General features: G+C 27.1%; 1 protein-coding gene across 1 annotated transcript in view; it reads left to right on the top strand.

The window, feature by feature from the left end:
- The window catches only part of LOC123299318 (paired box protein Pax-6), a 111,225-nt gene that overhangs the window by 83,135 nt on the left and 8,968 nt on the right, over positions 1–19,122 (top strand). Inside the window, exon 7 of the mRNA XM_044881682.1 lies at positions 13,159–13,346. Coding sequence (XP_044737617.1) covers positions 13,159–13,346 — 188 coding nt within the window. The remainder of the gene's footprint in view (positions 1–13,158; positions 13,347–19,122) is intronic.

Raw genomic sequence — 19,122 nt, forward strand, 5'->3', positions numbered from 1 at the left:
GTTTAGGGTTCCTTAGCCGAAAAATTTTTCGAGAGTTTTTTAAATTTTGTAAATTTCACTTATAATAAACACTTAATGACATAAATCCGACTAGTGATGCTAGATGCTATCTAAATAGTAATTAATTTAAAGATTTTAAAGTTGTTAAATCTGTTTAAAAAAAATTTTGTGTGCTGTAAAAATACAGTGTACTTACTGTTCGATCAGCTTTAAAGAATATGATAAAAATTATTTTGAAATCGAAAATAGATAGCTAAAGCTTTAAATAAGAAATTTTAAGCAAAACATATTCTGTGTCTTTTTTATCTTTATTAGACTTTTTCTCAATATTACACCAAGTAATTCTATCATATTAAAAATATTTTAGTTTAATTAACGGATTTATTAACGAGCTTGTGAAAGTTGAAATCGTAAACACAATGAGGTAAGTAGTTTTTTTCAGTTAACAAAAAAAAAAATATTGAAGCATTTTATATGAAATAAATTTTTTTTTTTTTACATTAAAAAATTACATAGTCCAAAATTTTTTATGTTCAACTTTACAAATTTGTATGTATCTCCAATAATAAAAATAGCAAAAACATATACAAGTTATTGATTAATATATAAATACAAGTATAAAAATAAAAATATACACCTATATTACAGCATGTTTCAGGAATAATAATAATTTTTAATTTTGTACCAAAAAAACATAGTCCAAATTTATGAAAATGATTGATTTCTCTCTTTCATTCTTCTTATACACGAAAAGGAATATAACATGAAAAAGTGACGACTTATGAAGTATTTCTAAAATTGGGAATAAAAAAATATTTACTTGAAGTTATTTCTCATTCATTTTTAAAATGATTTTATTTCGTTAATAATTAACTCAAAATTATTTTTACTCTTGGGCTTTTAAACATTTTTTTCATTCAATTTTTTCTCGATTTATAAAGTTTACGAAAAACTGTTCTGGGCATAAATTGATATTGAATGAAGTTCTAATATAAATTTCTGTGATCTCAGTGAAGGACATTATGAAAATTGTATCACGATAACTCGATTATCTTTTTAACGTGCTTTTATTAGCTTCATGCGTATGTTTGTATATTATTATGTAACGGAATCTTTGAACATGATTTTGACCCCCTTCGAAAAGTCGTATTAACTCGAAATTTGGCATACTTATCAAGGACCGATGACAATACAATAATTTAATAAGTTTATTCAATTATCATTTATTACAAATTTGCGTACATTTACTTGCGCTTCTACCATATTTTTACTGAATTTTTGATAAACAAAGCAAATAATAGTTTAAAAAACGAAAAAACCACACACTTTTGTAACTAGCTGAACTAAAAATGTAGAAAATAACTTCTTTAAATTCAAAAAAATCGTTTTATCGTAAAAATGCATGGTGTACTTTTTAAGATATTATAATATCCCTTTACTTTTACCAATATCTGTCAATAAAATATTTACAATAATAGGAAAATAAACCACCCCACGCTTTTTTATGATAAAATGATTGTTTTTGAATTTAAATAAATTATTTTCTACCTTTTAGTTCAGCTACTTACAAAAGCGTGTTTTTCTAGTTTTTTTTAAAACTATTATTGTTATCTATCATGACCTTTCGTTATCATTCTGTACACATTCTATTGTACATAGTAATTTAAACAAAAAAAAAAAGAATGCAAAATACAAAATACAAAAACGACCAGTGTTATTGTATACAAAAAGTTATTCGTCAGTGATTTCAATATAAAATTGGAAACATTTTCATCATTTTAAATGTTTATTTGAAAGCATTTATACAATAATGTATACATAAAGCACCTATACATACATACCTTGATACATTTATATATATTTATTATTACTATAAATGCTTTTGATGATTGCAAAATACAATTTTCAGTCAGATGTTCCAGAATTTCAGATCTACGGGAAAACACTATTTTTTTAATATGTTTTTTTGTTTTTTGTTTTGCTTTGATACACGTGATACAACCGATTATACAAGTGTCGATCTTTTTGGAATATATTCTTTACCAGACACTTTTCCCGATATTTCCATTTCAATATGATTTTCAGTATAATTTTTCGAGAATAGCTTTACTTTCGAAGACGATTTTTACACCAAATATTGCGATATCTCAGAAACTCTACATCCAATCATAAAATTAACCTGATTTTATTCTTTTTTGTATCAAAATTACCCCATGCGCTTTTCTCGATTTTTTCAAAGAGGTACGTACCGTAAGGTACGTAAGGTAATATGGATCCAAAAAGTACAAAAATCGGGTGCATTTGATGATTGGTCTAATAGTTTTTGAGATACGGACTAAAATCGATCCAAATATTGCCATATCTCAGAAACTCTGCATCCAATCATTAAATTAACGATTTTTGTACTTTTTGGGTCAAAATTACTTTATATACTGAGTTTAATCGAAATTGGAGATAAAAAAAATTTCTCAATTTTTTGCTATTTTTTCAAGGGGAAAAATCGCAAAAAAAATTTGTGTTTTGGAATTGGATGAAACTCGGTGGAGGGGGTAATTTTGATCCAAAAAGTATAAAAATCCATTTAATTTAATGATTGGATGCATTGTTTCTGAGTTATCGCAATATTTGGGTCGATTTTAGTCCGTATCTCAAAAACTATTCGACCAGTCATTAAATGCACCTGATTTTTGTACTTTTTGGGTCAAAATTAACTTATATAAGTTTTATTGATATTGGAGATTTTTTGAAGAGAAAATTTTTCGATTTTTTGGAACTTTTTTAAGGGTACTCCTTTGAAAAAATCTAGAAAAACGCAACAAAAAATTTTGTTCTGATGTAAGTCTATTCATTATAAAATTGCAAATCAAACCAAAAACAAAGAAATTGTGTGCTTTCGGGTACTTTATTAATCGGAAAAACTTTCCCCTTTTTTGGATGATCTAAACATCGACTACTTTACTTCATGGAAACTCTTCCCTTTTTGCATGTCTGAAACATCTTATACATATATTTATTATTACTATTGAATAAATGATTTTGATTCTAGTAAATACATTTGTATAACGAATAACCGGTGTTTTATACTAAAAAACAGAGAAGAATGAGGATTTGGGGTAGCTAAATATATAAATTTTCGAATAGGAAAAACATCATGCACCCAAACATTAAATTGTAGGATACCTCCAGCTCTACCTGCAACTCCACTCATTCACTTACTATAGATATACTCTGTTGATTCATCATCATTATTATTATAATAAAAATTTTGGCCATTTTGTAGAGATTTTCACCAGTCTTTGATACACTTATTTATATACTAGAGTGATACCCACCCGCTTCGCTGGGTTTAAATGTAAAGATTAATAAAGATTGCTCTCGCTTATCCCCTTTCTATAACACTCAAAATAATGGTAATAATTGTTTTACACAGGTAAAATATATGTATGGTTTTACATTTTTTTAAATGTATAATAGTCGTAATTATCCATTGAGTATATCAGAAAAGATGGCCGTGAAATATTTTATATTGACTACTTTTACAGAAATCTGTAATTTATGGCAATGTAAAATGACTACTTTTACAGAAATCTGTAATTTATGGTAATGTCAAATTAAATTAATTTAAAAAAATTTTTTTATTAATATATCTTTATAAATTATATCTCATGTGTTATTCTGAAGTATGAGCTATATTGTTGTACAGTTTAATTAAAAACCATTCGCTAGTTTTAGCGTGAAAGCGAAACAAACAAACAAACTAACAAAAATGAAATAACTTTCGCATTTATAATATATAGAGATTTCTGTTTTAAATATGCTCATAACGCGAGTGCTGGCGAGTTAAGAAAAGTAAAATTTGACTAATAAACGACGTTAAATTAGTATTATAATGAAAATTGGTATTATATAAGTATTTATAACAAATCTTTAACACATTTTAATGGGTTATATTTGGTATCCATTTGGTAAAAACCATTTTCTTTATATTAAAATACATAATGAATATAATAATATACAAAAAACCACTGTTTGAATAAAAATGAATACTATACGAGTATATGTTTAACATTTATGGTTGGCTCATCACCAATGATATTATTATTGCTTACTCCATGCTCCCCGGTTCGATGGTTTTACGCTGTGCATTTATTTTTGTTATTTTTTTATTTATATATAAATATTTTTGTATACATATATAAATATTTTCTTTCAAATGCTTTTCTTTCCACATATCTATTGAAACAAAATAGTCTTTTTTTTCTCTAGTCTTTACTATTTAGTATAGGAAGCTTTCATTTTGATTTATTTTACATTAAAAAAAACATGTACTTACTTATGGTTTCTCCATATGTGTATATGCAAACAAAATTAAAATCTTGTAAAAAGCTTTTCACATATTGTGTGCTTTTTTTGTTATTGTAGATAATTTTGAATTTTCATTACATTTGCCAACTAAGTTTTTTTTTGTTTTTAATTTTAATTTTTTTAATAGTGATGTTAATTTTGTTAAAAACTATTTTTTGATATAAAAAAAAGTTTGTTCGAGCAACATTCACGATTACGAAAAAAAGCCTAAAAGGACTTAGTCTGTTTTAGGGCATAATAAATTACTATAAATGAGTCTCGATCATTCAAAGTAAACAAAATTTATTGGATTGAAGTAAATACGTTAAATTGGATGTTGATATTCTTATAAGAAGTAAATATTTATTGAGTCAACGCTCTCTGATGTAAACCTGGTGATCTGTAAGTTATTCTAGGTGAAACGAGCTATCAGAAAGGAGCTATTTATAACGGACACAAAAGTAAATTTCGTATTTGGTCTACCATATTAGATGTTGTTGTTTCTGTTATATTTTCATGGTTACTTGTTATGTAATAAATTAATTCAATATTAAATTCTATACAGTCCTAGTTGTATCCTATGATTTAAGATTCATTCGAAAGATTAAATCTAGAGCTAAGCACTTTCATGGTAAGCAATATAAGCTGAGAAGGCAAGGGTCGAATTAAGTGGCTTAGTCGAAGGCTGAATAGATAATTTTGTATATCCCTTGTTTGTTATTTTTGAAAAATTTTCAATTGTCCATCGAAGTAATCGAGTAACGGCCAGTATACGTATATATATATATATATATTAATAATAAAAAATAATGATAACCCAGACCATTCATCAGTGTTATATATTAACATTTATATACACATTATATAATACAAACATTATATTATATGTACAACCTCATTCAGTAAAGTCAGTCATAGAAATTGTACCTACATTATATATGTTATATAATATATATAAAACTTTACATTTAGAGGTAACTAACTCTCTGTTTTGTACAATAATAAATAATTACAGTACCAGTAATGTACATGTGCGGATCCAAAGATGGGTGAAAGACATCATCTTTTACAAATTTTGGTCTTAGGGTTGAAATTATTTGTATCTTATTTTCAACTTTGATGATGAATTTTGTAATAACTTCATGAATGTAGACGAAAAACAATAATAAAATTTCTCGATATCTGCCTTGATTTTTTGAAATATCGAAAGCTAAATAGTTAAACAAAATTTTCAATTTTAGATATTTTGAAAATAACTCCAGATATCGAAAAATTTTAGTCTTATTTTTCGTATTATATTGTCATGTAATAACATAATTCACCATCAAAATTGAAAATATATATTTTTTTAAATTTATGTCTCCAATACCGTGCATATACATCCTTAATTAGTCGAGCACAACCAATTTTTTGTTTTCAATAATGTACTAAGGTTTTAACTTTACTTTAAATAGTTTTTTTTTAATTTCCACCAACTAGTTTTGGTGAAATCTACGAAAACAAATTATTAATCTACCGTTTTCCTATAAGACCAATGTTAAATACGCCTACTTTTGAAGTCATTTATTTATTTATATAATCGGACAATCCCCTCTTAAATTTTCAGAATTGATTAAGACTTTATCCAAAATTACTCAAAAATGCTCATAAAAACTTCATATTCCCCTCTCCAAATAATTATCTGTATCCGTGCTTGATTAACGGTATACGTATATGTATGCAAACCAGCAACTCCACCTCTCTAATAAAACTGTATAGTGTATAGATACCTATGTATGCTCTCTGCTCGTCCATTTTACGCTTCTTTACATCTGTTTTACAACGCTTTTATCATGATGAGATGAGACCTTTTTCTTCCCTATTTCAATTTTTTTTAAATATATTACTATGTATATATGATGGTTTGTATGTTTATATATGTTTTGAGTTAGTGGATTGAATGTGCTTTTTCTAAAGTTTACTTATAATATGAAATGAAACTCTTTTTAAAATTTAGTAGATGAAATATAATGTATGTATATTATATCTATATATATATATATATATATATATATATATATATATATATATATATATATATATATATATATATACATTTATAATTATTATTATAGAAATGAACTTTATATGAAGATCATAAACAGTGTGGTTATTAAACTAGAATACATCGAACAATTTAAAAGAGTATCGAACTAATGTTGATTTATTATGTAATGATAGTTTTGCCTTATATCAATTTTTTTTATTAACGTATTACAATTTTGTTCCAAAAATTTGTACTCAAATAATGTGTTATTTTTAGCTTTATAATACCACGCAACTTCAAAAATATGTAATATATTTTGTGCAAGTGTTGCTTATAAATTTGATAATATAGCTATATATCTCTTCAATCATCAATACTCTAACTATAGTCGTCTCTGTTCATCAAATGATGGATCTTCGATGAATTCATAATTAAATTAAAATTTTGTTTTATATAATCAACAACCTTATATTTGTATGGTATTATTATAAACTACCAGATTGTTTAAATATTTTAGATAGTTTTTTATCACACTCTCTAGTTTTTTTAATTTTGAAATATCCAATTGAAAAGGATAACTTATATGATTCATCATTTTTTCAGCCAACTTTGAACGATAAAATAATAATAAATAGCCCAATAGCCTAGGAATTTTTTGTGATTTTTGGAAACTATATTTATTAAAAAATGTATGTATTTATAAAGTTTTATTGAAATCCCTGGAATTATTCAATCCTTGCATATTTTCTTAAATTTATTAGCCCGAAAAAACAGACATATACAAATCTCTAACAAAATTTTTTTTAAAAGTCAGAAACATAATTAGAAAACGGAAGGAAAGTAATGTATTTTGAACAAGCCATATTGTAAAATATAATTTTACTAATATATGTTATATAAATATAAATGCTAATATGTATATGTAGAGTTGTTGAGTAGTATTATATTATACATATATATAGTTACATATTATATATTTTGTTCATAAGCATTAACTGTATCAACATTACTTACATAAATTACTATTCATAAAATAAGAACTTTTTATTTATAAAGAATCACAGATAAATTATCAACTCATACATACCATTTTATAAACTTACATTACATCCACATACATAGTCTAAAAATCTTTTTCTATTCATACATTTTACAAAATGAAAACGGTTTAATTTATATAAAATTTTCAAACCACCTTGAAAAAAATTATCTTTTTAGTATTGGAGCTGGGGTAAAAGCTCCAATACTAAACAAAAGTTGTACCTTGATGGCTTCAGTTTATCGAAAAATATTGCATCCAAATAGAATGTTATCTATGATGAATTATAATCTTGTATCATTGATCACAAATTAATAAAATGTAAATAAAAGTGATATCTGTTTCATCAATGATCATTATGTAGTTCAGAATTTGTCTCTTATAAAGCCCTTTGCGGCCTTTTTAAAATCAGGGAAAAATGAAAAAAATTATTGATAATACAAAAATTTAGAAACCCGACCATCGTAGTCAAAAAAAGTAGTCAACCTCGGAATCTAACGGAAGAAGCTTCATTTTTTTTTACAAAACCTTTATTTTGATAGTACAAATGTTGTCTCAAAAGTCATATATGGTCACGCATGCGCGTCCTTAGATATTCAAGGTCAAAGCTCGCAAAAATCAGTTTTTTTAAATATCTCGCTTTCTTTTTGCCTTCAATCGTATTAACATTTATTTCGAAAGTTGTAGAGAACACGAGAAAATATGAACGCCTTTAAAGCTAAATAATACTGAAAATTCGAGAATTTTCGAATTCATAACATAACTTTTATATTACCATATAAGTAGAATTAACAGAAAACGATTTAAGAAATATTCCTTCTAGAAACACACATATAAAAATCATCCTCTTTTTAAAAGCTATTTTTGAAAGCACTTTTATATTTTTATTAACATTTATATGATGTATAAAAAAAATTTTTAATATAGATAAGTAAATTTTTATAAACAATTTTTATAATTGGATAACATATTATAATGATATGTCTATGTATAATTTATTTTAAGTGGTATAATGAATAATATATATATGGTGAATAATATGAGCTTGAGAATATATAAGCTTTTCTATTGAAAGCTTGAATATAAACTTCTACTATTCTATACTACTTAACCGTGTACGCATTTCATTACTACGTATAGAATATATTAAATAATATGCTTCAATTAATAAAATTAATATTTCATTAAAGTTTTTAACATTAATATATAGAGATAAGACTATATTATTATGATTTCTATATGTTCATTCTTCTAATTCTATAGTTTAATACTGAAACGTTTTTCACGAAAAATTATTTTATTGTTTAAGAATGTATATATTTACCTGAGCTCACTACTTTAAACTTTTAGATTTGAGTTTTTAAAATTTGCATTTTTAACAAGTAAATCCATTATTGAAGTGTTTTTAAAGGTCGAGATATGATGAATGATAGAGAAGACTACCAGTGAGTTCCCCTTCTGCTAATTTATATGTCATTGGCTACATATTGTTTACATTATTGCTATTAAGTAAATAGTTAAAAAACGATTTATGGAATATTATTTAATACATTAAAAGTTAAAAGTTAATAATGACTTTGACAAAGACACAAGGGAACTTACAGGCTAACAAATCTCTCGCGTTCTCTATATATAATATCTTATGATAAAAACAGCGATTATATTATGCCTTAGTCATAGCAATTCTTCGTCAAAATACTTCCGGTCAAGACTGTTCTTAATTACTTGGTGAAAATTGTATACAAAAAAAAAATTAACAATATTTTTTTTTTTTTTTTTTAATATTTTGGCAAGGGCCATTAAGCCAAATAAATAAATAAATAATAATAACGATACATAGACGCTAGGATGTAATACACAGGATTGAGGAAGGCGCTACCGAAACCCATCGGAGCTAGGTAAAGATTACAAACATAAATGTTGGGGGTCATGGATTGTTAGACAGTAGAGAAAAGTTAGTGTGACATTTAAAAGACAGCACAGTGTATTTTAAGGGGGATTTAGACATCGATGTTCGAAGATTTAAAGAAATGGGCTATATATTTAAGGATATTTTTATTGTTTAGGGACAGGAAACAATTTTATTGGAATGAAAATTAAATTAAAAATTTTGAAAAAGACAAAAATATTTCGAGTATTAAAAGCTATAAAATAATTTGGTAGAACTTCGGTATTAAATGGCGATAATGAACAATATAACTTTATAATGAGACTTTAATATTCTGTTATAATTGTCTATACTTGTGTATGTATGTATGTATGTTTTATATCGTATTAATAAAAGTATTTAGGGATTCAATAAATTTTGAACCAACAATAAAATACAATCAACCAAACTTTATGCTATAAAAAAAATATAAATACCTCTTTTTTTAGTAGCTACTTCCATTATTTGTTTTATCGAAATATCGAAAAGTTCTAGTTTGGAAAAACGATAAAGAAATTAAAGTATTGGAACATTCTATGATGTTAACCTGGTCTGAGTAGTTTAAGTTCCGATTGAATATAAATTTGTTTCGTGTTACTTATAGTTTTTTCATAGTAGTTCATATTTAACTAATCAGAAATGAGACAATACGAATTCATGTTTACAAAAAAAAAGCAATGTAATAAACTCTTGGAAGAGAATTAAGTTTTATTTATCAGCTTTCATTTAAGGGCGTTTAAAAATGAGTGTATGGAAATATTTGAGACTTACGTTTCAAATTTTGAGGGTAGATTCTGTTAGAACTTCAGACGAAAATTAAGAGTAAAACTTATCGAAGATCTATATTATAGTTTTTGAAATATTGATGCCTAAATATTTATGCAGGGATTTTCAGCAAAGCTAATCGAAAGCGTTTTTTTTAAGGAGTAGTCATAAGATAACATAAAACTATATTTTTAATAATAAATTTACCTTGGAATATATAAAAACAAATTTCCTGTTTAAAGAAGCTCATAATTTTGTCGGCAATAAAGTCATTGTATATAACACTAAAATTCAATGATTTTAATGAAAACAAAATTATGAGCTTGTATAAACATGAAATTTGTTTTTACACATTCCAATTACTTTATAGGCAAATATTTGACATGCTTTTAACTAATAAATAGTTTAAGTTTTCCAAATTAATATTAAGAAAATAAGATGATCCTAAGAAAACTTCATTTTTTGGAAAAGTATTTAAACTATTGGATAAAATCAAACGATTTTTATCAAGTTCAGTGCCGAAATGACGGAATATTAAACCATATTGGACTCTACTAAATGATAAGGAGATTATATGACGGAAGTTATGATATGATGTAGCTCAAAGTATTAGCTCATATTAAACTGGTTATATCATGTTTTTTTTGTTCCTCTGATAGCATAATACATAAAACTGTATATATGTATAGAAACATAAAAAAAAAAACTATTATGTTCATTATTACCCTCTTCGTTGTATATATCGTTGTAATTTATGTTGCAAAAATAGAAGGCGTACATAACAGTTACAGAGTAACTGAGTACTTATATTTATTTATGTCATTCATTTAATACTGTCATGATACATGATAGGGTCCTGCAATTTTTATACATACACATGATTATATTGTGAATTTGTTATTTATTGAAGGGGGCATGCTTTTATTAATAAGGGACGATGAATCCATTCAAATTGATTAAAATTATCAGTGAGTATATATATGGAAAAATATTTGATTATGTCAATAAAAAAAACTGCCTTTTCTTACATTAGCGACCCAATTACATAAAAAACTTATGAACTGGGAATAAACGTAGCGAATCTTAACTTTAAGTATGGGAAAAATTTTATCGAGTAATTCAATCAAAAACTAGAAAGGACTAGGGAGAATCTTAGTCCTATAATATTTCTTCCTCCTTCTAGATCCCCTTCTTTTGCAGTTTGATTAATTTCGGTAACAAACTTTATCGAAAATACCAAGAAAAACTTATTCAATAGCATTCTCAAAAATTGTGGCCTCTTTAATCAAGGCTAAGAAAGCCACAATTGTTTTCTAAGACATAAAACAAATTTGTAGAAACATCGTCTCAAGGCTTGTTTTTGGACTACGTATTGGATCAGAATACGTGTTTTTCCCGAACTTGTTTTCACTCTCGTCAAACAATAAACAAGGCTCGTTGGTGGCTCAGTTATCAAATTTTGGAACATTATTTAAAACAATGCCAAACTTATTTATTTCATAAAAATATTTCGTAAATATTCTTAATCCGTCATTACCCGCGCTAAGAGTATTTTGCTCACACTTAACTTAAAACTATCTACAGTTTTTTTAAATATATTTTTAAGTCCCCTGAGGAATTGTGAGAGTTTCTCTCAGCACGAGAGTAAAGATGTAAAAAAAAAAATATTAACTTCGGAAATTTTCAAACTCTTTTCGTGTAATTTCGTTAATTTAATGTTTAAGTTGTACTCAGTAAATTAAAAAACCTTGTGATAGAAATATGATGAAATTAGTTAAAATGAATTTATTTCTTTAGATTATTTCTCCTCTCTAATGTTTTCACGTTCTATATAGAGTTTATAATTTACAAAGTTAAAGAATATTTAACCCACGAAACATTTAACGCATGAGTAAATCTCTAATGTAAATCTCTAATCACGCGGTCTAAGATTACCGAACGATTAACGCGAGTACTGACGGGTTAAACTTTTTCACATCTTTTAAACATGAAGAATGAAACAAGTAAAAACATAATTTGAACAAAATATGGTTAATACAAATAATCTGCCTGTAAGTTGATAATTCTTCCTATAATCTATAACAAACTCTGTGTACATATAATATATATTTTTGTTATATTTATATAATAAATGTTTGACAAGTTCAATATTGTCATACAAACAATAATCAACAAAACACCATTCATAATAATACATAACACTAAAAATGTTTGTGGCAGCAATGATCTGCAGCAGTTCACCCTTTTTATAAACTAAAACGACCGACGACAAAAAAAAAACTTTATATATATTTGTTGCATTCGATGTGAACGTCTAATGTTAATATTATTTTGATTAACATTTTTAACATTCGTTATTCTCACACCGAACGAATATGATGACGTGTGTCTGTCTGTATGTATGTGGATAGAAGAAAATTGTTCCTATACTTTTTATATCGAAGGTCATTTACAATCGATTTCATTCAACTGGAAAATAATTTTACTATTTTTCACGATTCACAAGACACAGAAATACAGTTCGGGTTTTCACCCCTTACGATTTTTGTTTGTCTACACGTCCGATGCACACTTGTGAATTTTACCTTTAAATTGAGAAAAAAGTGCATACGTTTATGTAAGGGACTTTAATTAAGGGAGTTTGGGATGATATTTCGTTATTAAGAGCGGTACATGATGAAAAAAACATTTTATGGCACTAAAAAACATACTTTCACCATTCAAACTTAAATTAAATAGCTCAGGGCAGAAGATAAAAATTGGGCAAAAATAGGCAAGTATTTTGAAAAAAGGTAAAAAAGTAGATATAATATTCTTAGTTATAAAAAAAGAGACCCATTGACATCATGCGATTAAAGGTAAGCGATAATAATTTCTTTATAGCTTAGAAATAAATCACTCACACAAACATACACCCACAACAACACTTAGTCCCACTAATCTTAATTTTACGCTCAAAGAAAAAAAAAAACAAATCGTTTCAATAGCAAATCGTTTCAAAATAATCGTAAAACGTAAAAAAGTAATATAATGTTTTTGTTTCTGTTGGCCTTACAGGTATGGTTTAGTAATCGAAGAGCTAAATGGCGACGTGAAGAGAAATTACGTAATCAAAGGCGTGCAGTTGAACAAGTCGCTGCTGTAAGTCCACCAGCTCCAGCACCACGATTACCAATTAATTCTGGTTTTAATTCAATGTATTCATCGATACCACAACCTATTGCTACAATGGCTGATACTTACAGGTAATGTAAAAATGTTTCCATTATTTAAGAAACAAGTAAAAACAAACAATTGGTTGAGTTAATTGATGAAATACCTTGTATAGAAAGTGTTGAAAATTTGTGCTTGCATTATATTTTTATAAATTAGAAGTGTTTAAACACATATTTATAGCGTCATTTAGTTACAGCTACCTGCAAATTTTCAGCTGTCTATCATTTATAGTTTTGGAGAAAATGGACACCCAAGTTCTGTCCTAATTTGCGCCCCCATGGATAAACAGTTTCAGGTTTACGAAAAAATGTTTCAAGCAAAAGTTGTTTAATTTTCTATCTCTAACGATATACCGGGTGGGTCCATCGGTCCCAAAACCCAACTAGCTTAAATTGCTCATTTACAAACTTAGCCTCGCTTTTTACGTCCTAACTCAGGTTGATATCTCTTTTCGTTTTTGAGTTATCTTGTACGGACACGACAGACGGACAGACGGGCAGTCGGATATGGACTAATTTTATGAATATCTATAACAAAATTTTGCTCGTAGTTTCAGTATGTTTGGACGTTACGAACTTAGGACTAAACTTAGTATACCTTGATGTATAATACATAAATATAAGGTATAAAAATTAAAAAAGTTAACGCAAAATCTTCTTTACTCTGAATGTTTCGGGTTTGCCGATGAAATAATGATCAAGTAATATCTTCGTTTGCTTGAGTTTTCTCTTCCGTATCTTCTTTGTGAGTTCCAAGACTTGCTGTTCATTTTTATGAAATTTTTGTTTTTCTGCAGTAATTAAATAAATTAAACTGTCATACATTTAAATAACTTTTCCAATATCAATATCAACGGTTTGTAATTTTTAAACAATTAATTTACCCAATAATTTACTCTCTCCCGTACAATTAATTAATAGTTATTTCTCTAAATAATTCATAATATTCTAATTTTATATGATCAAAAATATATATTATATATGTAATATAATTGTATCTATAATATAATATTACATTATTTGAAGCCTGCTACCAACTATATAATATAATATATAGTAAATGGTAATGGCTTAATCCTAAGACTAATTACTTTATAATCCGATTTATATATCGATATTATTATACATATAGAAATGTATATAGAAATGTAGCATTTAGAAAGCTAAAATATACACTGATGGTCACAGAATATAGTTACTAAACTAATTCTCTACCATAGTACCTACGCTATTCGAATGAGAAGTTTACAGTAAGTGTTTACTGATAATATTTTAGACAATTATATATACATCCATGATGGTCTAAAGTACTATTTTAATAGACTTCAATATTATATTAACCCCCAGAGAAGTGGACATGTGATGTACGTTAAATATAGTCTAGAACCTGGCGGAGTATTTGTCATAACAGAAAGGAAGAAAATTTGAAAGTTTGTTAACAAGGTCGTATTATACCTAGCAACTTCTTTTTTAAATTCAATTACAGTCAAACCTGGGTAAGTGAGAAATGGATAAGTGAGAAAACTCTATAAGTGAGAGTAATAGCCAGGACCCGTCATTTTAAGCTCTATTAGCAAGAAACAGAAACCTCTGTAAGAGAGAGTCGTTTTTTCCTCATGCACCTCCGTAAGTAAGACTACTATTTATCTATACCTCTATAAGCGACAGTCGAGCTTTATTTATTTATATTATTTAGGAGGAACTATAGCTACAATAAATTTTAGCATATTACATATTTACTACATTCGTACTTGCTATGACTTGTTATTGCTGCGTCTAGTACTTGCTACCTCTAGAAGAGAGAAACGCTACCCAAGTACCTGCATTAGCGAGAAACTCGGGTTAGTAGGAAACCTCTATAAGCCAGAATGAGATTATGCTCCCTTGAACTCTCGCTTATCCAGGTTTGACTGTATTTTCTTAAGGTAGTACCATCGCAAGGCAAGTTTACACTTGTGGTTGAAATTTTTTTGCCTTTATTTTCAATTTTGATGGTGAATTTTGTAATAACTTGAATTAAATGTAGACGAAAACTACGAATAAAATTTTTCGATATCTGCCCTGATTTTCGAAACATCCAAAAATTGAATAACTAAACAAAATTTTCCATATTTTGAAAATTACTCTAGATATCGAAAAATTGTAATCTGACCCAAATAATATGCCTGCCGGGACCTATACCTAAAGGACATAGAAACAGATTTTGACCGATCATTTAAATGTTAGATTAATTTTAATGTATTTGGTTAATCGTTATTTACCGATTATATTAAATATTTTATTATATGTCATATATAATTATATTTTTGACTGTTTTAAGTTTATTCGATTGTTTATTACTTATTTGCGTATATCTTTTGAATTTATTAAAATATACCTCATAAAAATAAACTTAGCCTACGGACGTAAGACCCAATTAACCTATGTTGCTCATTAGTCTCACTTTTTACGTTCTGAGTACACTTTAAAAATTTCAGCTTGATATCTCTTTTCGATTTAAATTATCGTGATCACAGATAGACGGACAACTGGATATGGACTAATTCGGTGATTTTATGAACACTTATATCAAAATTTTGTTCGCAGCATCAATATTCTTAAGCGTTACAAATTTGTGACTAAACTTAGCATACCTTGATATATATTACATATATAATAAAGCAAGAGAAATTGTGGGACATCCGGTAGGAACTAAATTCCTTTCGTATCTTCTTACATTATAACATAAATGTAACGATTACTTTTTTATTTTCAAGATATTTTTCTGAAAATTGAAGGTATTGATTTTAGAAATCAAATACTTGTTTTATTATATAAAGAATTTCATTTTTGAGCTATTTTTCCTTTTTTTTGTATGAATTAGTTTACAAAAGATATACTTCTGATTTAGATAATTATTATGACGTAACATAAAATTTCCTTGTACTTATTTTAAGTTATCTGTATTATCTTTAACTTCTGATAGCTCACTTTCATAACTCATTTTGTTTAATGATAAAACATAAACTTTTTTAGGTTTTACCACCCAACCATCATCAAACAAATCAGAACGATAACTTGCGATAAGAAACATAGTTTCCAAAACACTAACTAGTTAATTTCTTTTATAAATAAAGAAATATATGACAAATAACAAAAGTAATAATATTTCAATGAAAGACAAACACAAAAGTATATAAAGTTATTAAAACTAAATACTTAAAATATAGGGTTTTAATTAAGTTATGACTGCAATAATTCTACACACATAGTTGTAGTAAAATGTATTAAAGTTAAAATGAAACATTTTCTCAAAACAATATATATAATAATCATAATATAATTCTATTCAGTGTGGAAGCATTCTATTCTAAATTCATCATAATCATCATCGTTATAGAATATTTTAGAACAATAGACATAGAATTTCTATATAATATTTTATAGTAGGTAGTAGGTAGTAGGTACGTTTATTCATAATTGTTAACGATCATACTATATAACATTTATGGAACTTATTATTTCTTAGAATTTACTACGAACGTAACGAAGTATACGTGTACGTTCGAAGGAGAAACGTAGCAAAACGTTCGAACGTAGAGTTTACAATAAACATTTAAATATAGGTATTTATAATATATTATATATAATAATAATATATATAATCTAGGTCTGTTTTTGCTTTGTATAAAGGCGTTCGATGCTAAAACGATAACGTTACCAAAAATCTGATATTTTGAGTATTTAATAAGCTTTCTGTATAATTTTCAATTGGATTCGCTGTAAGCTTTACGAGAAATAAATTATTAAACAGTCCTTTTTAGATGGTTGTAAATGGAAAAGTCGTAATAATTATTGATTCTTAGTGCTTTAAAAAATGAAACCATTTACATAAAAAAATGCTTTTTAATCATACCAAAATTAAGAACTTTCTCAGTCTTATCATTTAATAATTTAAGTAAAACTGTGCATAAAACCTTAAACCATTCTAAGCGACATTACCATAACAATATATGATGTGATTCACCTATAATGTAGTAGTTATAACACTTAGAATGGTAAAACACGTGCATTTTTTTAATGGAGAGTCCAAATAAAATGATACCATCTTTTATGAAAAATTCATACCCTGTGCTATATGTGGTCTATTTTTCGTAAATACATTGGCTTTGGTAGTTAATTTCTCATAAACCGTATACAGAGAATTGATATGATTTTTTCACAGAGGGCGTATATAAAAGTATGATTAATTGATCTTTATTTTTACGGTATCGAAATACCTTAAGGAAGTTCATGCACACCCAATCTTTAATCGTCAGTCCTCCACTCACTTAGACCAAAATAATTTGTTCACCTTTGATGATTTTTAGTCTTCAGGTTTTGACTTTGATCTTCCATCTTGAAAAATTACCTGGCCTTAAAAGCTTTAAGGCCTTAAAGCATTTAAACTTTTAATTTTTATGTCGCATTTCCTCCGAAAGCTAACAATTTTCGAAGAAATGTTTACATTTAAAGTCTTATTCTATTTCTTACCTTTTAGAATCTAAATTGACTATTAAAGCGACCCGGACTTTTAAGTTATTTTTTGATTGGTATTAACATACAAAACGACCTTTTAGCCACAATAAATTACAATGGCCTTTTCTGTATATCTTCTTTTATACATTGAAAATAATACTAATATCGTAGATTTTTACTTCAAAACTAATTTCATATAAAAACAGAATGAATTTATCTATTTGACTCGAACCCAGAACGATATCGTCATTTTATATAATGAATAAAATGCGTTCTATATACATATCTATCTACTACAATAATAAATATATACCGTTCTATGAGGATAGACAGCTAGAATAGTAGTATATGCATAATAGGTGAAGCAAGGAGAAAACAGGTGATTTATATACCTATGTATGGTAGTTATGTACACGTATGCAATGTTCAGTGAATGATTTAGTTATCTTCTACCTTCCTTCTAGCTAGACAACACTAGCTAAAGTAGTTACGTTACGTAGATATAACTCTTGTAGCTTGTAGCTTGTGTGCTACAACTAATATAGACAGCTTCAATGCTATGCAATGTGCAATGCCAATGTTGCAATGCAATCAAATCACTGAATCCCTCTCTAGTATACACTACCTCTCATACTTACCTTAACAATTTATAATCTATATAGTCTTGTACACTTATACTCATAAATAATTGAATCTATGTCAATAAAAACAAGACGTAGTAACAATACTTTTTGTATCCTCGTAATCTTCAAGAGAGGATTTCAGGAGTAACTCGAGCGGGTCCGAGTATCATATGAGACGTTCCTTGGAATTTCCTAAGTACCATCATCAAATAGTAGCCCTTTCTATTCAGATAAATAATCGGATAAGATCAAATAAGTTAAAAAAAATCCATAGGTGAAATAACTTGAGCGCGTCAGATTAAGATGTAGGAGGTTAACTACATGCTTAAAAGTGTACATTTCAATAATCTGACGATTTTGTAAACAGAAATTACTGCCGAGAAACTACAGAATGATTAAGGGTACAATGGTCTAATGCAAATGATCCAGGCCCCTATCAAAATATAGCAGGTCTAGGCTCTTGATGCATTGATCGATTCAAATTTTTCCAATTTGTTTTTACACATACCATAAACATACCTTCAATAATAACCGTACCTACATATAACGTCTATAATAACGTACCGTTATATATCTATAATACGTTCGACGTTTACGTCGTGTTGTTAAATCACTTAATACATTACGCACCATTACACGCCAACTTAATTAATCTTGCTCAACAACAAGCAAACTGAAGCACAAAC

The sequence above is a fragment of the Chrysoperla carnea genome, chromosome 4 (genome assembly GCF_905475395.1).
Source record: "Chrysoperla carnea chromosome 4, inChrCarn1.1, whole genome shotgun sequence".
Classification (NCBI taxonomy): Eukaryota; Metazoa; Arthropoda; class Insecta; order Neuroptera; family Chrysopidae; genus Chrysoperla; species Chrysoperla carnea.